At 40.7% G+C, this 22,443-nt stretch overlaps 1 protein-coding gene across 10 annotated transcripts in view; it reads right to left on the reverse strand.

Moving 5' to 3' along the window:
- The window catches only part of LOC105353814 (serine-rich coiled-coil domain-containing protein 2), a 38,791-nt gene that overhangs the window by 10,732 nt on the left and 5,616 nt on the right, over nucleotides 1-22,443 (reverse strand). For 5 of the 10 annotated variants that reach the window (XR_002289879.2, XM_020702051.2, XM_011473548.3 and 2 more), the window contains exons 2-13: nucleotides 13,619-14,905; nucleotides 13,371-13,529; nucleotides 13,105-13,272; nucleotides 12,967-13,034; nucleotides 11,811-11,972; nucleotides 8,717-8,804; nucleotides 8,457-8,541; nucleotides 6,572-6,667; nucleotides 5,870-5,954; nucleotides 5,619-5,702; nucleotides 5,440-5,526; nucleotides 5,176-5,301 (exon numbers count right to left, since the gene is read on the reverse strand). Coding sequence is in view for 8 of the 10 variants with exons in the window: in XM_020702051.2 (XP_020557710.1) it covers nucleotides 5,176-5,301; nucleotides 5,440-5,526; nucleotides 5,619-5,702; nucleotides 5,870-5,954; nucleotides 6,572-6,667; nucleotides 8,457-8,541; nucleotides 8,717-8,804; nucleotides 11,811-11,972; nucleotides 12,967-13,034; nucleotides 13,105-13,272; nucleotides 13,371-13,529; nucleotides 13,619-14,828 (2,418 nt within the window). In the remaining 2 variants the exon portion in view is untranslated. Of the gene's footprint in view, nucleotides 1-2,660; nucleotides 2,767-5,175; nucleotides 5,302-5,439; nucleotides 5,527-5,618; nucleotides 5,703-5,869; nucleotides 5,955-6,571; nucleotides 6,668-8,456; nucleotides 8,542-8,716; nucleotides 8,805-11,810; nucleotides 11,973-12,966; nucleotides 13,035-13,104; nucleotides 13,273-13,370; nucleotides 13,530-13,618; nucleotides 14,906-22,443 lie in introns of all 10 variants that reach the window. The other 5 variants (XR_002289878.2, XM_020702048.2, XM_020702049.2 and 2 more) reach the window with 2 other exon arrangements.

Below are 22,443 nucleotides of genomic sequence, written 5' to 3' on the forward strand. Positions count from 1 at the left end.
AAGAAGGGAGGAAGATGTGGTTGTTGTGGAGCAGGAAGTAGCAGAGATTGGAAAGGATGAGGTTAGGAAGGCTCTGAAAAGGATGAAGAGCGGAAAGGCCGTTGGTCCTGATGACGTACCTGTGGAGGTATGGAAGTGCTTAGGAGAGACAGCAGTGGAATTTCTAACGAGGTTGTTCAATAGGATTTTAGAGAGTGAGAAGATGCCTGAGGAATGGAGGAGAAGCGTTCTGGTCCCGATCTTTAAGAACAAGGGTGACACGCAGAACTGCAGCAACTATAGAGGAATAAAGTTGATGAGCCACACAATGAAGCTGTGGGAAAGAGTAGTGGAAGCCAGGCTTAGGAAGAAGGTGGAGATCTGTGAGCAGCAGTATGGTTTCATGCCCCGTAAGAGCACCACTGATGCCATTTTTGCTTTGAGAATGTTGATGGAAAAGTACAGAGAAGGTCAGAAGGAGCTGCATTGTGTGTTCGTAGATTTAGAGAAGGCATATGACAGGGTGCCGAGGGAGGAGCTGTGGTACTGTATGAGGTCGTCTGGAGTGGCAGAGAAGTATGTCAGAGTAGTCCAGGACATGTATGAGAGAAGTATGACGGTGGTGAGATGTGCTGTAGGTCAGACAGAGGAGTTCAAGGTGGAGGTGGGACTACACCAAGGATCAGCTTTGAGTCCTTTTTTGTTTGCTATGCTGATGGACAGGCTGACAGACGAGGTAAGACAGGAATCTCCCTGGACAATGATGTTTGCGGATGACATTGTAATTTGCAGTGAGAGTAGAGAGCAGGTGGAGGAACAGCTAGAGAGGTGGAGGTTTGCTCTGGAAAGAAGAGGCATGAAGGTCAGTCGTAGTAAGACAGAATACATGTGTCTGAACGAGAGGGATCAAGGTAAAAGCGTTAGGTTACAGGGGGCTGAGGTGAAGAAGGTGCAGGAGTTTAAGTACTTGGGGTCAACAGTTCAGTGTGATGGGGAGTGTGGAAAAGAGGTGAAGAGGCGAGTGCAGGCAGGTTGGAGCGGGTGGAGGAAAGTGTCAGGAGTGTTGTGTGACAGAAGAGTGTCAGCAAGACTCAAAGGAAAGGTGTACAAGACAGTGGTGAGACCAGCTCTGCTCTATGGGTTAGAGACGGTAGCAGTGAGACAGATACAAGAAGATGATTTGGAGGTAGCGGAGATGAAGATGTTGAGGTTCTCCTTAGGAGTGACCAGGTTAGACAGGATAAGGAACGAGTACATCAGAGGGACGGCTCATGTTGCCTGTGTTAGCGACAAAGTCAGAGAAGCCAGACTGAGATGGTTTGGACATGTTCAGAGGAGGGATAGTGGATATATTGGTAGAAGGATGTTGGAGATGGAACTGCCTGGCAGGAGGACAAGAGGACGGCCAAAGAGGAGATACATGGATGTCTTAACAGAGGACATGAAGTTGGCTAATGTTAGGGTAGAAGATGTCCATGATAGAGTGAGGTGGAAAAGGATGATTCGCTGTGGCGACCCCTGATGGGAAAAGCCGAAAGAGAAAGAAGATAAATGGCTTAAGATTAGCATGGTATAGGCTCTTTAATGAAGGGACATTTACTTTGAAGAAAGAAGTCTCGACACTGGTCGCATTGAAAATAATTCTTGGGTTGTGTGATGAAGAAAGATTAACAAATAATACCCAAAGCGGTATTTTGAACCATTCACACATTTCTGAGTATTCCTGTAATAACCTGCGCTCTGAGTACCAGCCCCTCCCAACCCATGAAAAGGAGTGGATCCTCACATTGTGATGAAGTGGGGAACAGCCCCTTCCAGGAAGAGTCTGTGCTGCTAGCTCCACCCCAAGCTAACACACACACCACTTTCTCAGCAGAGATAGCGGTGAAATGCTTTCATTTTAAATGAACAATATGCACACATCCGTCTTTGCAAAAGTTTGGATGTTGTGTGTTTTTGTGGGCGAAACGCATACACGCTGTGGAGGCCGACTCCAGATTGATGTCGTGAAATGGGCGGCGCCCACAAGAAGCGGAGAGATCGAGTCGTCTTACTTCCTGGTAGGAAAATGAGCGGTGAAAATAACTTGTATTTCATTACACAAATCATTGTTTGGAGTCCCAAAGGTATTGTTGTCATTTATATGGATATTGTTTAATATAAATGCCTGAAGATTAGCATGGTATAGGCCCTTTAATGAAGGGATATTTTACTTTGGAGAAAGTAGTCTTGACACGGGTCGCATTGAAAATAATTCTCAGACGGAACAGCCAAAAAGTTTTTTTGGTTTTTTTTGGTGTGGTGTGATGAAGAAAGATTGAGGAAGATTAAAATTGCAAAAAATAATCTTGCAACCAAAGAAGGTAAAAGGTTAAAGCAAGGATTGGATCTTCAAAGCAACACATTTTTTTCACATCTAATTTAGAAACTGTTATTTTGACATTGTGTTTTGTATCTGTGTTGCACAAACGATGAACCACAAAGACAGAGCACATATGTATCTTTTTTAGCTCAAATCTTCAACTAAGTCAAAAGCCAAAAAGATTGATGGGATGATTCTGAAATAATAATGCTCCGGCAGACATCTTTGAAAAAGCAGAGCTAATATGAGGGGATGAAGTGGAACCTTTGTGCTTGTTAGTCAGAATAAAGGGGACTAAAAACTAGAATAAGTGACTCACTTTCTCTAATAAGAATGGAGGGGATGCTGGGTTTGGGCCTCTTCCTGAAAGGCCTGGAGCGCTGATACTGCCAAGGTGGAGAGAGGAAACTAACAGGAGGAGAAGCCTTAGCAGGAAAAGAGAGAGAAAGAGGATTTTCAAAGTCCAGAGAAGAAGAAGAAGAAAAAAGATTGTAAAGGTTTCATTTTGACCATCCAATCTTTAATCGGAAACCGTTTTTCCTAATGAAACTGGATTAAACATAAATTTTGCTTTGATGCAACAAACCTGAGTAGAAATTGTTTCATTAAATTAGACGATTTAAAGTTGGGTTGTTTTTATTACTTGGAACGGTTATGGAATTCATTAAAGCCATTAACCCTTCCAATACAGTTTAGAAAATGACACCAAGTTGTTATACATCAGTTTTACATCTAAATGAACAACTGTCGGTTTTCCCTGCAGTTATCAAAAGCATCAGATCTAAAGCCTTAGTCGCAGCTGCCCCTAAGGGTAGATACAGGTTGTCTGCGGGTGAAGAATGGGCAAACCTGTATGGGACACACAGGTTTTCAAGGTCGTAGACGGTTTCGGGAAGCCATAGAGTGCGGATTTTAATGCACATTTCTCCTAAGGGCATGCTGAGGGTGACAGATACTAGTGAACCCTCATACAAAACGTAGAGGTAAGTCAGGGTGAAGCAGAGGCAGACGTGTTTGTACAGATATTTTAAAACCAAATCCAGAACAGGTCAACCCCCTGAATGGGTGCATGTGACTAAGGCTGTCAGAAAATCATGGACAAGAAGGAAAATCCAGTCAGTGATTGATGAGCCAGATTCTGATTGCTCACTTCTATAGCACATCAACTTCTTTTTAACTGTATAATCAGTCCAATCTAACTACTACCACTACATAAAACAGAACCTAACTCCAGCAACAAACTCACAGCAAATATGGCAAAAACCAAAAAGCTTTTCCCAATATTTTTTCTGTAAAGTCAATCTATAAACAAAAGAATGTAAAAAGAGGTTTAATGAAAGACTTAGTGCTTGTTTTATTGGAACTAAGAGGCCAAGCCCCACACCATGACCCGCTCCACCAAACCTCACAGTTGGAATCGTGCAGTCAGCTAAGTACACATACATGCCAGTATTCTCCTGGCAACCATCAAAACCACACTTGACATTACGTTATCAGACAGAGAAAGGTGGTTCATCACTTTAAGGCAGGGGTTACCAAAGTGCGGCCCGGGGGCCAATGGCGGCCCGCGGGAAGATTTTTTTGTGGCCCTCAATAAAAGAGAGCCAGAGCAGGTTCCTTTGAGGAAAAATGTTGTGTTGGCGAGGAAAAAAGGCGCTTTCAACCTAAGTGGACAAATGCTTACTTTGTCGTACCTCATGGATAAAGTCCTGTCCCTTGTTTGCAAGCAGGTAAATGCAATGCTGAACGTATTCAATATGAATCGTCACTATGTTACAAATCATAGAAACTATGATAAATTTACCAGCGAGGAGCGCAGCAATAAGCTCCAACAACAACGAGGCTGTGCTGCACAGCATGGCGTATACTTATATAGCGCCTTTCTACCTTCTTCAAGGCCCAAAGCATTTTACAATCACATTCACAGACACACACACACACATTCACACACTGGTGGCGGCTCGGCTGCCAAACACTGGCGCCAAACTTCCACCAGAGGTGAGGTGGGGCTCAGTGTCTTGCCCAAGGACACTTCGACGCATGGGCGGGCAAGGCAGGAATCGACCCCGCAATATTCCAATTGGAGGTCGACCGCCCTACCACAGCACCACAGCAGATAATGTTTACAAAAATGGCTAAATCCAGTGAAGCTGTGACAGAAGCTAGTAGCTACGTTGTGGCTTTGGAAATGGCCCAGCGTAGCAAACCTTTATCTGATGTATGTATGTCTGTCTGCTGAAAGTAGCTGACATTGTATGTCCAGAGCAAAAGAAAGTCTGTCAAATGATACAATTACTAGATGAGTAGAAGCAACCTCCGACCACACCTGCAAAAAGCATCTGGACCCGATTACCTAACCCTCCGCAACAAAAACTTTGAGAACCCCTGCTTTAAGGTCTGACAGTCTCAAGCGGGATGGGTAAATAATTCCGTTAGTGTAGATTTAAGCCATTACAGCATCACGTGATGCAGTGTGTACAGGTTTGAGATTAGCTTGTAGTACAGGTGTCTTGTCAACCCTTTAACGTTGGAGACTGGTGACACTGGTGATATCACGCTCAGAAAATCAGCTTTTCATATCGGTTATGAACTCACATGCATATCAGCGTAAAGCTGCTTTTCTCTGCTTCGAGATTCCGCGGGAATTACGTTACGGTAGTCAAAATAATGAAAACAGCCAAGGGGTTAAAGAAGTTGAAGTGTGCCTGATTCAGGTTTGTGTTTGGTGTTTTTCATGTGGTATACATCTCTAACAACTGCATGGTGCAGCTGGGTGATGTGAAATGCGTGAATTGGGAGGCAAGTGTGTGCTTTACATTGTAGCGTGTTCTCACCTTGCTCTCTCCCCATGGTGTCTGTAAGGCCACACTTTCTGTCTGCATCACACTCGTCTGCGTGTGTTGATCCACCTTTTCCTTCTTTTCTCTGCAGCGACACCCGCTTGTGGCCAAAGAAACGGTCTGCACTCCAACAAAAACAAGGACAATACCCTTTCTTTCTTTATTGTAAGTTTTAAAAAAATGATGGTCCTAGTAATGCTAAAGGCTAAACAATTGGAACAGAAGAAATAAGGAATAATAATTCAGAGTGAGTCACACCAGCTGCAGGGTGAGCTGAGCAATGGTCTGGTCTTGGCTCTTCAGTTCCTCCCGGAGCTGCTGTACTTCCTGTAAAAGAGCCTGAACCTAAACACAAGCACACCGTCCACACAAGAGGATTGAGATGGGGCATTTTGGGCAATGTAGGATTACTGCTGGAACAAGCAAAACCTGCTGACCTGTGAGTTGGAGCTGCAGGACGAATCATTGGGCTCTGGGCTCAAAGTGTCAGTGGTTGGAGTGTCTTCATCCACGTCTTCCACCTGGAAAACATGTGAGGTACCGCATTAAAGACCCACTCTAAAACAAACTCTGCCCTTGAAAATGACAGATTTTTTGGGGCTAAAATCTACATAATCATAGTTTAAAAGACCACTGGGAACGCTTTGAAAATAGACTTGCATTTTTTAACCTTATCATGTCATCTTACCTGCAGCAGTAACGTCTGCAGAAACTCCAGCTGTGATCTAACGGCCGAGCAGTCTTCAGCCAATTCCTCCACATCCACACCCAAACTAAGAGAATTAGGAGAAAGAGAGAGAGACCTGCAATGTTCTGCTAAACAAGCAAGTCCAGGCTTAACAAATATCTGCATCTATGCATCCATCCATCTTCTTAACCCGCTGCATCACGGGGTTCCCGGAGCCTATCCTGGCTACTGAAATCAGGCAGGGCTGGGTTGGCCAGCCCCGCTTTAGAGTAGCCAATGAACCTTTGAAGGATGTTTTTGGACTGTGAGAGGAAGCCGGAGTGCCTGAAGAAAACCCACACATGCATGAGGGGGAGTATGAAAACTCCACACAGAAAAGTCCCAGCCAGGATTTGAACCTTCTCGCTATGCGGTGAGAGCACCAAACACAGCGCCACCCTGCATCCCAATGAATGACTGGGAGCTCTCATCATTTAACCCTTTAACACCAGAGCTGTAGCCAAATAAACGCACTCTTTGAACTTCCCAACTTCGACTGTTAAAGCAATCAACCTACTAAAGGAACTAGAGCAAGGCTGCTTTGCTCCGCATCAGAATCCACTGATTTTCCATGATTGTGTAAAAAGTGAAAGAGTTCAAAAGAGCGTCAACACTGCTGCTACAGCTCCAATATAAAGGGTTAGTGCTGGAAAGTTGTGTTACCTGGTAGGACAGAGGTCCAGAATGATCTCACAGTTCTTGCTGTCACTTGTCCTTTTGTTGCCAGCATCTTCTGTCAGTTTGCAGCTCTGGAAATCACTGAAAGCATGAAAGAGCAGAGCTTTGACTGATGACCTCACAGCAGCTGCTTCACACAGTTATCACACATTTTCTTTTGACATTTTTAAAAGCATTTATTTAAACTTTACCAACAGAAACTCAAACCTTAAATGTTAATATAAACACAAAAAAGAAAAAAGAATTCATAAAACATCGTTGAGATCAAATCACTCTTGGGAAGCGATATGCAGCATCACTTTTTACCAAATTATCTACCCAGGGTCTGTTTGGTTCCATGAACTGCATTTCTTTCCAGAGAAATCTTGTGCTGGATAATCTTTTGCTTGGGTTCATCTACTCCAAGGTCATCTGGACCTGCTGAGTGAATCTAAAAGCTGATGCTGCCGTGCAGCGGTGGACACTCCCAAACAGCAGAGTGGAGAGGCGGAGCCAATATTCTTATAGCCACGGCGCTTGTCTGCACTTGCGTTACTGATGCTGAATTCAGTTGATGCATTACTTCTCCTGCGTCACGTGGTCTTGTCTTTTTTCTTTTTAACAACTTCAACTGTCCATACTTAGCCATTTTTTGCTATAACAATATCAGGTGCCAAGCTGGAACCATGTGGAGGCAACCTGTCCTGGGGGGGCTTGATTCGTGGATGGGCCCGCCCCTAGCTCTGGGCCTGTCCTGCAGCATGCATTCCCCCTACTTCACCTAACAACCCGCTGATGCTGCAATGGTGATTTCACTAACCAACAACAGCTAAATCAGGTCATCTGTTATACATTTTCATAGTTTACACTATTACAATTCTTTAAGTTTGCACAAAAAAAGTAAATAAAACAAACAATCTGAACTATTTTTATGGTTCAGCTATAAATTCATGCCTTTTCAAATTCATGCACGATATGAGGAAAACTCTCAATTTGCAATATTGGCAATCAATCATGCGATACATGAACAAATAGCAAAACAAATCAATACATCATTACCATTTCACTGCAACAGTTCAAATTAAATAAGAGTCAATATACCTTAAATTATACTCCAAATGACCCTCGTCTACATAGGAGGCAAGCATCTACCATAAAGGGGCTCCATCTGATTGGTCAAATGCATAAAGGGATTTATTTGATTTGTTAAATATTTCAAACTGCCATAAGATTGTTTTAGCACATTTAAGATGACCATTTATCCCAACTTCCACAGACTTTAGCGATATGCAGATAGCACAGCTTGATACTGCGATGGCGATAAACTTAAATTGGGTGTGTGAAAAGACAGGCTGTGTGTGAATGTGAATTTATTATTTCAGTCACATTTCAGCGTCATGGTTCAAACACCACCAAAAAACACAAATGGCTCTCTTAGACATTTGCAAAAATTGCACTTTTGATCACATTTTCTCTTTAAATTAATGACCATGATGCGAGAAACCAGAATTGTCAATGCCTTCAACATGTCATAAAATATTCAATTATTTCTACACATTTAGTCCTTCATGTAAATATAGGTGGATTTTGATTAATACCGTTAGAAGAAATCTACTATTTAATTTTCTATTGAATATTTACCTATTGCTTTGTTTTTTCAAAACTGCTCAATAGAATAAATAAAACAAATTGAGTAGTCTGTCTATTTATCATTGTATGAATGTCAAGAAGTAACTAATTCCACTGCTTACTTGTTGCAAATCATTCTTGTATTACATTTTGTGTTCTGTAATGATAAAGAGGATTTCTTGTTCCTTTTGACATGAGTGTGTCTCACATGAGGAGAGACTTCCTGCTGGGCTGCCGCAGTGCAGACAGACAATCACATTACCTTTGGTTGTCATTGTGGCCGTCCTGCGCCCCCCAGCAGAGCTGCCTTCTCATCCACGTAGCCATGTGGGACAAACTATCTTCATCTTTAAAATTGAAAGCAGCAGAGTGCATTAATAAACCTTTTCTTCTCCCCCAAAATATCCATTTTATGGTTTTCTGACAAACAACATTAACTTTACTATTTCGATTGTTTTCATTCAGTGAGACTCGTTTCCACATAGAATTCTGAACACAAACCATGAAGGAAATGGAACTAACCACTTAAAGAGGCATCTTCTGGGAAGTCTGAGTCGAGCATGAGATCATCATCACCCAGATCGCAGGAGTCCAAGTTATTCAAGATGTCCTGAAAATTTTAAAAAATTAAAACAATCAGCAGACAGCTTTGAAATGGACATGAGATAAATCTGATCAAAGAAAGAAATTCAGGAGGACTCACCAACACTATAACTGCTGTTAGCATTGACTCGTATCAGATTTAATATGAAATGCATTTATTATTATCACTTAAACAAAAGAAAGAACAATAGCTACTTTAAAAAAAAAAGTTTCCAAAGTCTCCACAAACAAACTCAAAAATATCAAAAAGTCATAGTTCGTACAGTTATTTTTACACAACATATACATAAACACACACAACAAAAATCCAAATATTCTGGTTCTTTTAGACACTAAAAAATTTTCAATTACCTAAAAACAAAGAACTTCACTTTGTCTACAATATTTTTGTTACAGTTTAATGTGTGTGTTAATGTTTGTTTTTCTTTGTGAAACAACATTAACTCTCCTTTTTTAAGTAAATCTTACATTTTTCATGTTAACAGAATATGATTTGCCCCCCACAGTTTATGCTTTACACAACAGCTTAGTTGTGTCAGATTTCTCTCCATATCCCAACATTGGTGTAGTTTGTAGCCAGATTGATGGTGGCTAAACAAAGGGAAATGTCTTTAAACAGATCAAAGCTGTAAAGTTTCAAGCATCCATTTAGCCATGGTCTCTACACATTTATTCCTGTTCAAGGTCACGGGGTCGCTGGAGCCTAACCAGCATTGGACAGGCAAAGGCCCCTGGACAGGTCATCAGTCTCACAGGGCCACACAGAGACAACCATCCATTTACATGGACAGTCCCAACTAAGGAACAATTAGGTTCCAGAAAGATGGAGTGTCTAACGTCCAGACAGAAATGACCCAACAGGGATTTGAACTAGGACCGTCTCTCTGGAAGGTGAAAGTGCTAACCACAAAACCACCAAGCAGCTTGGTAGCAAAGAAGTAAAGCTAATTGTAGCAAAGTAAATAGTGCTAGTTTTTCTGGTAAATCCACTCATTTAGAAGTCAAAAGTACTTTCTAAAAAGTAACACTGAATACTACATCTTTATAGTCATTTTTGCAAATGTAACAGAGTAAATGCAACTTGTTACCAAGTTATGTTGTTTTTAATTGCAAAGTTAAAGCGGTCTCCATTTTCTAATTTTATCTATTAAAATTCACTGTACATTGAGACTTTGACGTCTCATGTTCTGCTCTGATCCTGACTTCAGTTTCTGTTTTTCATTGAATACCTATTTGGCTACAAAACAAACAGTCCCGTCACCGACATTGACATGACATTTCAGTCATGTCAATGTCGTCATGTCAACCGTCGCCAATATCCACAAACGGACTGAAAGATTTTAGACAAAAACTGTTTCAAACCAGTTAATTAAAATGTTTTATGAAAGAAAACTAAAATTACTCAGAGCAACACTGACACCTAGTGGCTATTAAAAAACCATACAGAGTTATTAATAGTGGTTGGGTACATCAATTCAGAGCTGGTTAATCTGCTCATTTCATTAAAGCCCTGGGCTCATTAATGTGGAAGGCACTTTGGGAGGAGCAGCTCATCAGCAGCAGCCTTCCATCCTCCTGTACCTCCAGCTCAGATTGTAGAACTGGTGCGGTGGATGGATTTGTGCTCTAAAGGTCAGATGTTTCACCACATGAATGTCACATGAATCAACAGAACAACAAGGCCTTGTTCAATTTTAATGCTCTAAAAGTTTTCGCTTTCTTTCTACAAATAACATGAACAAAAGAGGAAAGAAAAAACGATTAACTGCAAAAAAAAAAAAAAAAAAAAAAAGCAGTGGTCTCCAACCTTTTTAACGCCATGGACCGGTATGACGTCACACAAAGTTTTCACAGACCGGTCGGAAGTTGTGGGAGGATGATTATTGTAGCAACGGCATGATAAAAGAGACGTGCCAAGACAAAACCTGAGCTTTTATTTTGGCACGCACAACATTGTACATCGGACAGGTGTCATCATCCTCTCCCCTTCGCACACTCATGGTGCAAAAAAGAAGTGCTGTCTATTAAATGTAGCTTTCTTTTTCTGGAAGTGGAAGGTTCCTCTTCTGTCTCCTGGCTGGGTGTTTTCCCCTTGGCAAAGAAACTTTCCAAAGACGTTTGTTTTTTATTCATTTTGCTAGTTCCTGGGTTTAATTTTAGGGGTAACCTATCACGTGACCCAGAAGAGCGCCTTGGCCTGCGTCAAGAGTGACATAGACGAATGGAACCGAGAATTGGTCAATTTTTCAAAATAAAACATCTTTAAGATTCCGAAATAAATAAAACCAAAGTAATGTAAGTTATTTATTCTCTCTGTGCGGCCCGGTACCAAATGACCCACAGACCGGTACCGGTCCACGACCCGGGGGTTGGGGACCGCTGGTTTAGAGTGTTCCAACACTAACTGTCCGGGCTTCCACAGATCAACCAGTAGGTCCAGTGTGTTGGGGAGTGAAGATGGGCTTTATTTTGTTTCATCTCATTAGCTTGATGAGCTGACAGGGAGATCGGCTGAATGTACTTGGCATCACAAATTTCGAAACTAAATGTTCTCTCTGCGATCCTAATTGTTATATGAAAGCCCAGTTTCTCCACATTTCCAATCCAGTGCACTTTGTGAGGTGTATGTGCAATTTAGCAGCGAGATACACAAAATTATGTACATATGCTTTAATATTCAAAAGATAGACTGATATAAATAGTTTGGCTTCTTGTAAGGTTCTTTATATTGGTTACGCTGCATTAGTCAGTTTGGAAATAATTAGCTTTTGCATGGCGTCTTGTCAATGGTCATGATTTTTCATATTAATTAGGAGTTTAATTTGAAAAGTTTTGACCCTCATTGTCCTCAGCCTGTTCAGTTTATGTCAATTTATTTGCTCCGCCTTGTTCTGTTCAAAAATCTAAATAAAAGGTTGAATATGTTTATCAATTCCAAACTCGTTGAATTCTCAACATTACATTTGTTAATTTAGTCGTTTTAAAGATGGATAAGTGTTTTTTCTTTACTGACATCCGAGTCACAGCTTCCGATGTGGTGGGTAGCGCCGTTGTTGGTGTTGATGGATGGGGCTGAACCAGAGACCCCCAGTGGCTCTAGACCCTCCTCATCCCACATGTAGGTCCCTCCAGACCCGCAGCTGTCAGAAGAGGAAAGGTCGAGGGACAGCTCCATCTATGAAGCAGAGAATACGATGAAGACCTGTTTGAGAGGTTCAGAAGCGTTCAGCAATGCGTCCTATTTTTACCGTTTTCATTTTGTAACCTTCATTAAATCTTCTATATTTATTATTTAAACAGTTCTGTGCTAAATGTATTTAAACCGGTGTTTTCCAACTCTTTTTGCAGCCAAGGTCCAATTGTTCCAAACTGCTACAACAGATGTTTGCCTTTGTTGTGTCATGACCGCGAAACAGCGCAGTCACATTAACCCAATGCATCATGGGAGTTGTAGTAAAAAGTAGAGATGCTGATGCCGAACTAACCCACGGGTCTGGGCTTTATTATGATATGCAGTTTTTACACGGTCTAACACCGGATCCCGCGGGGAGCTACTAGGGGAGCACGGATGATCCATGATTCATACAAATGACTGGCCCCGGTTCTGCACAGGCGTGTGTCTGAAAAATGTTACGTTTGAAAAATAACAAGGGATGAGTTAAATCCATGTAGTAGTAAGCTTTGTTTTTTACAAATATTATAGATGTTTTAAGGTTGTAAAACTCCTCACTACACACTTTATCTGCTTTTCTCAGACAAACATCAACATTTTCATACTTTTCTTGCTTGTTTAAACTCTCACAGTTGAAACCTTCATAGAAAAATAAGTCCTTTTATAATAGAATGAAATCTATGTATATGTAGCAAACAGATCGCATTCTGTACAGGAGACAGTACTAAGGAGATTGATTGACAGGAGTCTACAGCCATTCAGGATGCAGAGCACAATGCACTATAAAAAAAACAAAAAAACATGCACAAATACGATATAGCAGGGAACCACTGTACGAGGATTTTACAGTGTACATTTTTCACATTTTTATTTTATTGCTATGTAATTTGTTTAGTCTAATTACAAAGTTAATATAACCTGGAACCGCTTCCTTTCTTTTTAAACATAAAAGGACTATCGAGAACCTCGGAACAGTCCAACTCTTTGGTGGACTCACCTGGTCATGGTAGTCTGGCTGGTTGGATCTTCTCCGACGGGAAATGTGGTTAACTTCTTCTTGTTCATCTAAATACCATAAAAAATATCAGCCGTTTACGCTTTAGTAGACGCAAAAATATAAGCTAGTAAAACTCACCACCAACAGCTGTCCAGTTCATCCCATTTACTGGACAACAGAGATCTGTTTCAATGTCGCTCTCTTTGATCACAGACTTTTCCTCAAACCCAGTGCAGGACTGGTCGAGCCCTGAGTCATCGTCATAATTTTTAGATGAGGGCAAAATAATTTCCACGTCTCCATTTCCTATTTGAATAAAATAAGAACAAATTATGTAATTATAAGATATTTATGTCAGTTAAAATTGAAAGAACAATAAAGATATTCCAACTCTGTTTTCTCACCGAGTTTGTCAAAATCCTCCATGTACTCATGGCAGATGTAATTTCTATCTAGAGACAGAGTGGAGAGCAGCGATATATCCTCAAGTGTCTCACCTACCAACGACTCTTCCCCCGGATCCACAGACTGCCCCCCTGCCTCTTGGGCTGTTGGTTTGTTTTCTGTTAGAAAGCAAAGGAGAATAAGGCTGATCCAGTGGCAGACGTGCAGGTTAATGTGGATGTTTGTTTGGTAGAAGAAAGATGATAACCTGGACTGTTTTTAAATGTTGAAGGCATCACCACTGAGTTCCTCAGTCTGTTGGGTACTTGTTTCAGTTCGTGGTACCCTCTGAGGTCACCGGTTAGGGTCCCTCTGAGGGAACGGGGCTGCTTTAGCAGTGATGGGCGAGATAGTTTATAGCTTAAACCACTGTTTTTGGGAGCAGGGGTAAACTTAGGTAGGAGGGTTTTTTTAAGGCCTAGGGAGGGAGATGGGGAAGGGTTGCAAACCCCAACTTTTCCAAAGGCGACACCACTTTGAACTTCAATGCATTTAGGTTGACCTATGGAGCTCCCTGCAGGTGATTTCAACAGGCTGCCCCTGGGTGGGGCCTGTTCAGGTGAAGACAGAGTTACCCCATGTGCTGCCCTGGTGATGGAGTACGACCTGGTGAAACTGGGGGACCGAGGAAGAGATGAGGACGAGGCAGATGACAGAGTGTGGGTGGGAGACGGCTGCTGTCGGACCTGGGTCAGGCTACGTGACTGAAAACGGTTCTCCTCTGATAACCGGAGAAACGGAACATATCCCAAACTCTCAGTGGAGAGAGAGCGGCTGGCCGCTGGCTTCTTATGGAGGTTGGAACCAGATAAATGTCCTGGACTTCCAACTGCAGAAAGAAAACCTTGTGGCCGTCTAGGAGAAGAGTGTGCATCAGTTTGGGGACTAGAGTTCAAGGCCTGCTTTGTGCCTTTGGTCAGTCTGGATGGATTTGATTTGAAGTTCCCATATCCAGTTTTAGTCACAGGCGTTCTGATGTTGGACTGTGGAAACTGAGAGGACCTTGTCACAGTCTGGCCCTGCCCCTTCACGGATGACGCAGTGTTTTTGGTGTTGTTATGCAACACGACTTGGGATCCCTGCTGCCTCTGAGAAGAAGACTGATGAACGTTGCCAGATCTCTGAACAGGATTACCCCCTTTTCCTCTCCCACACCCAGTATCTCCACCCACTCCTTTATCCTTGACATTTTCAACACCCTTCCGCCACTTTGTGGAAAAAGAGCTTGGCATTCTGATGAAGCCATTAAGTTTAGCAGTGGAAGGGGACACACCGGTGGTGCTGTTCACCACTGCAGGTCCAGGATGGTGGTAGAATCCATTGGTCAGGTGGGGGCTGCTGTTGGACAAAGAGGCTGGTGTTGTCTCAGGTTTGGGCCGTGAGCCAAACTTTGGAAGTCTAGAAACCATAGTGGGCATGGTGGGAGGTGGGCTTAGAGAGAAGATTTGACATCAAACTCCGCCCACATCAACATTACGACCCAGAGCCAGAGAAGCTAGAGAGAAAGTAAAGAAAAAAAGATTAAAAACGTTAGCGACCACGACAACAAATTCATGTGAGGAAGAGTCCCAACAGACAGAAAGGAATCAATGTTTTTAGGACAAAAATAACTGGGAGTTGCAGACTTATTTAAAAACTTGCCTGACAATTATAAATAAATATATAAAAAACTGAAAAGATGTAGGTTGTGTTTTTTTTCTGCAGCCCAGTACCAACTATTCCAGAAACTAGAATTATGGATTATGGACCACTGCAATTGACCATGTATGTTTAGTGTAGGAAGTATACTAAGTAAATACTTCTTCATAAAACTATTTTCATTTTACTATATAAACTTCAAGTATACTGCCTCACTTCTAGCACAGACTAAGTATACTTGGAGTACTCTCAAATAGACTACTTTTTGTTTCAACTTGAAAATGTAACACTGTTGAGGACTAAAACACCTGGCTTAAAGCAAAAATTGGGGATAATTTGTTTTCCTGCTTTTAATGAGGTGAGAACCGTTTCTTTCTGAATCAACAATGTTAGAAAATGATACCTTGGTGGTAGTATGCAGTGAAACATAATCATCACCCAGACCCTTCTTCAAAGAAACTTCTTCATACCTTAATGATTCAAGTTCAGGAATATAATAGGCAAGTTAAACATTCTTTTAGTAAAAAAAAGCATGTTGCATAACTTTAAAGGGAAAAAAATATCTCACCAATGTGGGGATTAAGTCATTGACAGCATATGTCTCCCATGCATGCACAAGGATAAATCAAAAACTTGCAGCCGGTATCGAACAGAGGTCTTCAAAGTGTGAGACAAGAGCGCCATTGAGTACGCCACCTTAACTTCCCTGTTGTATTTTGTGAAGGAATTTGTTTTATTATTATCATTGTTTAAATGTATTTCTTTAAATGTTAACTCAGATTGACCTTTTTACCTCTTCTGAAAACAGTTGTGTGTTTGTTCATCTGCTTCTCATCTCCCACCCAGGATGAGGGGTTTACGACACACTGTCCTGAGCTGATAAGGGATACTGTTTGAAGTTAGAATCCAACCAAATGGGTCATTATACGACACCCCCTAATGAACTTTTCCTCTTTGTCTTGAAAATGTTACCTCCTTCTTGTGTTCTTAATAAAAGGTGCACAGGGAGAGGCAGAACCTTTGAGAAGAGCAGCGTGTTGGTTGTCATCTGTCACACTGGCTTCTTCTCCCTCGTGCATGAGAAACTTGATTCTTGTTGTGGTTTGTTGTTTATAATTGTGTTTTTCTTTAATGTCTAGATGCATTTATCTGACATATTTTAAAAAACTGGTATTGTGGGCTTGTGACGCATGTTCTAAAAACATTAAGAAGAGAAGTCTTATTCTGCAGCAAGATGATGATCTCTACATCACAACACTGATGGTCACCAAGGATTTGCAACCCTGCAGCCTTAGCACATGATGCACAGTTGAGATAATAGAAGAATGTGCAATCAAAGCTTCTTTAGTCATCCACCTGCTTCAGGCAACAACATGCTCAACAAAAGTGTGTATCACAAGCTTTTCTAGAAGCCTGCAGCACAAGGTGGGTATGAACAGAACAGACCTGATCAGAAGGAGCTTCTAGATTTGAGAAGCTTGTGATTTTAACGTGACCAAGAAGATCGGGACATTTGAAAGTCTAAAGGATCATCTAATGAGACTGAACACCCTCCAGAGGTAATGGCTCATAATAAATAGGCTGCATTTTCAGATTTCAGTCTGACAAGAAGGCTTTCTGTCTTTCTGTGAGCAGCTGAGTCAGCCCTCTGCCGACTGAGGTCAATAACAGACTGAAACACCAAGACCAGAATAAAGCAGGTGCTTATCAGCTTTACCATTTTTCTGAAGATCAAACTCCAAAGTTTACCATGTGAGAACATGACAGGCCTAATAGAATTCAGCCATAAACGAGATCACTAAGCATTACTAGCGTGAATGAAACACGAGGACAAAAAGAAAAAACACAACTTGTTTTGTTCTTGTTTTTTTACACTCTCCAGAAGCTAAGGTTTTTGTGGAGAGCATTCAGTTTCTAAAAAAAAAACGTAAAAGTTGGGAGAATTTTCTTTGTTTTGAATGGATAAACACAAAATCTCTTATATAACTAATCCCATTAAGAGTTGCTCAGCCTTGAAATATGCCCTTTGTTATGCTGGAATCCATTTCTATGATTTTCTTTTGTTCGGTTACACCTGATCTTTTCTCAGACTGGACGGCTGCCGTTTCTCAAAGGTTTCTTAATAGTTAACTGTCTGTGGCCTTTGCATCAGTGTGACGTAATCTGAACGCTGAACAACTGCTGGCATGATAAGCAGCAGAAACCAGCGACACTCAGCAGGAATGAAGGAAGTCAGGAATGACGGAGCTCACTGAAGCTGCTACAACTATTGGCTGAAAATGCTGAAGTGCTCCACTGAAAAGCCTTTAGCTGTTTGCTAAAAATGCTGCAGCGACATGCTGATGGCTAAAACAGCTGAAGGAATTCAGAAGGGCAAAAATGGTAAAATAGCGCTTTTCTACCTTCCTTGAAGGCCCAAAGCGCTTTACAGTCACAGTCCCATTCACACATTCACACACTGGTGGCGGCTCCGCTGCCGAACACTGGCGCCAACCTTCCACCAGAGGCAAGGGGGGGTTCACTCTTGCCCGAGGACATTTCAAGACGGGCAAGGCGAGAATCGAACATGCAATCTTCCAATCAGAGGTCGACCACCCGTCCACAGCACCACGGCCGCCTCACAAAAACTCCAAGTTACTTAATAAATTAGCTCAAAGTAATAGAATGATGCCCAACACGTCATTTCAAACAGTACAGGGTTTTGTCATTTATCGCAGAAGTTCTGAAAATAATCTACAAAAGGTGAAATCCACAAAGTAGTCATGTTTATTTTTTACCAATATTACAAATGTTTTGAGGTTGTAAAACTCCTCACCACACACTCCATACGCTTATGACATGAACATTTTCACACTTTCCTCTCTCGTTTAAACTCTAAAAGTTCAAAATTACATCGAATAAAAAGTCCAGTGTTATAAAATAAAAACAACAAAGATCTAATTGTGATCAAAGATTTATGTACATTTGGCAATTTAGGATTGACACGGTCAACAGCCAATCAGAATCCAGAACAAAAAGCATGCAAAATTGCACTAAAATAAATCCCCAAAAACTGTGAGACGATGAGAGGTGAACCCTATTATTTTGAGGGAAAACTGTATGACCAAAAATTAAGAACAAAATAAGAAATAATTGGTCAAGAGCAACATTTAAAATGATCCCAACGTGTAACAAAGCCTAAAATACAATACAAAAAGTAATAAAACCAATTGTTGTAATTCTGTGCGTAGTGTTCACCTGTGAGTCTGTAATGATGAAGTTACAGCACCATATATAGATTCTGTGTAAGCAGATGTCAATGGTTAACTAGATACAGAGACTGCGCAGACAGACTTCACCCACCTTACCTGAACAACTAGACGTTGTTCCCAAAACCATCTGAATGTTTTTTCGTTTCCCTTTTTGGTTTTGTAAGCCAACAGGTAGAAAAATCCAACATGAAGCCTTTGATTTGTCTCAGGTATTAATTATTTGTATGAAATTGAACAAGTGTGAAGACTAAACTCTTCCTCTACAGAGCTGAGGAACCCATAAACCATTGGCTTGGTGGCAATTTTCACTTGCATCCAACAAATGTTCAAAAAGTTACATTTATCAAAATGAATTCACCCTAGTAAGAGTCCCAACTCTTTGGGCTACAATTTGCACTGGTTTCATGTCTCTACGTTCAAGGATATTCTCATAAATACAAGTTAAAAACAAGAATCAGAACAAAAAGAATGTCACTACATTAAAAGGTGTCAGGTATAAGGAAGTTGAGTCAAGTTGGTTTCAAATTTCAGGATCTAGAGGAAAAAGCTTTTGCCCACAACTTTAAGAGTAGACTTTAATGGAGGCTCTGGCATTGTCTGCACTGGACTTAAACAACATCATTTAAGTACTTGGAACACCACAAACTAGGAGGAAGTGGTCTGATTAGAATCCTTAGTACTTGTTGTATTATCTTAATTTTATCTCATCTTAGTGCACAGGCAATCAACCTAGCACATGTGCCTGCTCGCTCACCTTTGCACAAAGAGCATATCTGTGTGTGTGCTTAACACAGGTACGCATGTATGTGCTTGTGAGTTCTTCTGTATGTATATTGTGTATATTATATGCATGTGTGTGAAGGTTTTTCCAGCCAACAAGGTACGTTTGTAGTATTTGAATTTGTGGATGTGTGCGTCTGTGGACAGGGCCAGCCCTTTTTGTAAACATTTACAGCTGAAAGTTACAAAGCTGAAACTTGGATAAGAAGAAATACACAAATATAATAAAAATAAAGTTTAGCCTCAAAGACAAAAGGGTTCCGAAGCTACATAGCCCCCCACTGTAACAGTAAAATCTGTCCAAACCAAGAGGCCATCAACTTAGATTGGCTGTGTGTAAAAACTAGGGCCAGATTGATTAAATGTAATAATCGACCTGAATTGATCCAAACTTAAGAAATCAATCATCAATCCATAAAAGTAGAGATCAATCCTTTATGTCTTTCCTTTTCCAGTGACCTAACGCATAACAGCACTAAAATCAAAGTCTGCTAGCTTGAAGCTAACGTATAATGGAATTTCACATAGGATGGTTAATGCTAACACTCAGTCAACCTAAACATACATTGCTGACTAAATGAACAGCTTTATAGACTCACACGCAGGAATTTTACAAACTTTTTAAAGGAAATATTTGTGGTCTAAAGCACCATATTTTGCTCCAATCTTCTGGAATAAAGTGTAATGCTATAGTGCAAGCTCCACCTAGTGGCCAAACTGAAATGCCCTCCAGGAGAGACAGATAATGATCTGCACATTTTTGTTGGAGCTTCTCCTTTTAAGACATCATGTACCTCTGAATGATGTTAACAATCTCATTGGTTTATTATTTCACCAATACATATTACAGTGTGCGAACTGTACCAGATTAATATGAATATCTTCAAAACACATTTGTAAGGAATAATGACGGACAAAGTCTCCCTGCTCTCCTTCATTCTGATGCATTCACCTGCAGACAAATAGATCCATGTAAGTCTTAGAATTCCTCGTCTGAGCTGGAATCTGGCTCTGAACTCTACGGCTGGATAGCTCCAATATCGTTTGCCTTTTTTGGTGCACCACTAATGTTAGCTTTGGGTTGTGAGGGGCTTTAAGCTAGCGGAAGAGAGTGTAGACACGGAATGATGGGATATCAGTGGAGGCTTACTTCCATGCCAACAGTCCCACCTACAATTCAGATTCAAGTTCCCGATGAACTGCGGCTCTGCATAAAATGTGTCTTAAGAATGAAACAGGATTTTTGATTTTGGCTAAAAACAGCATAATCATAAATAAAAGACCACTGGGAACACTTTATACACAAATATATTAGTGAACTAATATAGTTGGAGTGGGAATTTAAACATTTTACTAAATTACAGGTTCAAGTTGTTGCAAAAAAAAAAAGGATCAATTCCAAGCTTCACCTTCAGTTCCTGGAATGTTATAAAGTTTCATCAATAATCAAGTCATCTTGCTTTCCAAATTTGGAGATTTTACTTTTACTTTTTTCACGTGAGTGTCAGTCTACTCTGTAAAAGTAATGAGTTTGATAGTTTTAGAAATTCCCAAGCTGTCAACGTAATGCTTATTAGTACTTTTGAATTGTAACATTTGCTAATAGAAAGAATATTGGGGATTTTGGATAAAAAGCAATATATTATCTGCATTAAGACTTATTCTATGATAGGTTTGTTTTGTTTTAATATGGCAAAAAGGAAAGGGAAATAGTGGCAAGTCAGTGAAGTTACTCTTTTATGAACAGTGTTGGAGGTCTATTCATTTGTTCAGAATTTAATGAAATTATTGTAGTTTCTTGGTTTCTGATAATAAACTCTGTTAAAGTAATATGTCTGCAGACATTGTTCATTGAGTGTCCGCCTTTGATAAATCCAATTCGATTAAGATGAATTACATAAGGGTGTTTTTTTTTCTAATCTGTGTGAAACAATTTGCATATAAAATTTTTAAACTCTGTATTGACTTAAGAAAAGGGGCAATAGCTTGAAGAAATTGCAAGATCTTTCTCTTGTTGGTTTAAGTCCTAGTAGGTAACAGTGATTGGCTTTCCTTAATAAATGAAACAATTTCACTAGTAAAAAACTGTACCAGTTGTTCCCAAAAATCTTTATAACACTCAGCAGAAAAGCCATTGGACCATGGAGCTTTGTTGTTAGGTATTAGTCACAGAGCCTCACGGACTTCAGACAATAAGATCCAAGTTTGTAACTTGACCTTCATTGAACCTGGGTAGGTTTAAATTATTTAGAAATAAGCAGTTGCTTTGCCATGATGGAGGGATTTGTGACGCATATAAAGAGGTTTTGAATAGTGTTATTGCCGTAATTTTCACTGGGTCACGAGTGACTTTTCCTGTCTAGTCTATAATAGCTGTAAGTGGTCCTTTTTCTTCAAGCTAATTAGCCAAAGAAATTATTTAAATTTCAAATAATTTTGAGTCAAAGTCTTTGTATATGAAATTTCCTGCTGTACTGAGTTCAGGATCAAGTTCCAGGTTAAAGTATCCTGTGACTATCTCAGAATCAGAGACAGGGACAAATCTGTGAAAGGAGGAGGAGTCATCAGCATTTGGGCCATTAATACTAGCTGTAAAACTAGATCTGCTTTTATCATTCAGATGATTAGAAACTTTCAACCTCTTCAACCTGGTTAAACACTTAGCTATTTTTCCAGGCAACCCTGGTTGACAACACAGTGCATCCCTTCACAAACTAACACTTGCATGTAAAGTCTTATCTTGTCTTTGGGTGGATTCTCATGAAACAATTGAGCCTTATGATCCAACTTCCCTGTTTCCCTGTATCCACATTACACAGACAGTCACCACAGCGAAGACTGCTTTAAGACTCTGGATTCAAATGAAGACAAAAGGGAATAGAAAACACATCTTCCAAACTACTGAACATGTGTCTCAACAACACACATTTCCACTGGGCTGTGGCATAAGCTCCCCAGTCGGACCCACGGTGGAAAACCTTTACATGGAGAGAATAGTTTGTTTCCAGATACTACTCCCCTGCAGCCACTGGTTCTGATACATGGACTACACCTGGATCAAGATCAAAATCTAAGAACTGGAAAACTTTAGAGGACATTTTAGCTCTGTGGACAAGAACAGGGCATCTAGCATGCAAAAGTTGCTTATACTGCTGCCCTGAGGGTTTTATTGAAGAGACCTCAGCGGAGCAGTATCAGTGAGATGCTTGTTGGTGCAGGAGTTCACACTCCCCAGGCTCTTTTAAGACATTTTATTCATCGTAATGCCTCCAAAAAGAAAATTATCTTATCCCTCACCAGTACAAAGTACTATACATTCATAAATCCGTCTCGAGTTTGGAGGTACTGGTGTGGAGGCATTTTT

This window comes from Oryzias latipes, chromosome 19, assembly GCF_002234675.1.
Source record: "Oryzias latipes chromosome 19, ASM223467v1".
NCBI classification, from domain to species: domain Eukaryota; kingdom Metazoa; phylum Chordata; class Actinopteri; order Beloniformes; family Adrianichthyidae; genus Oryzias; species Oryzias latipes.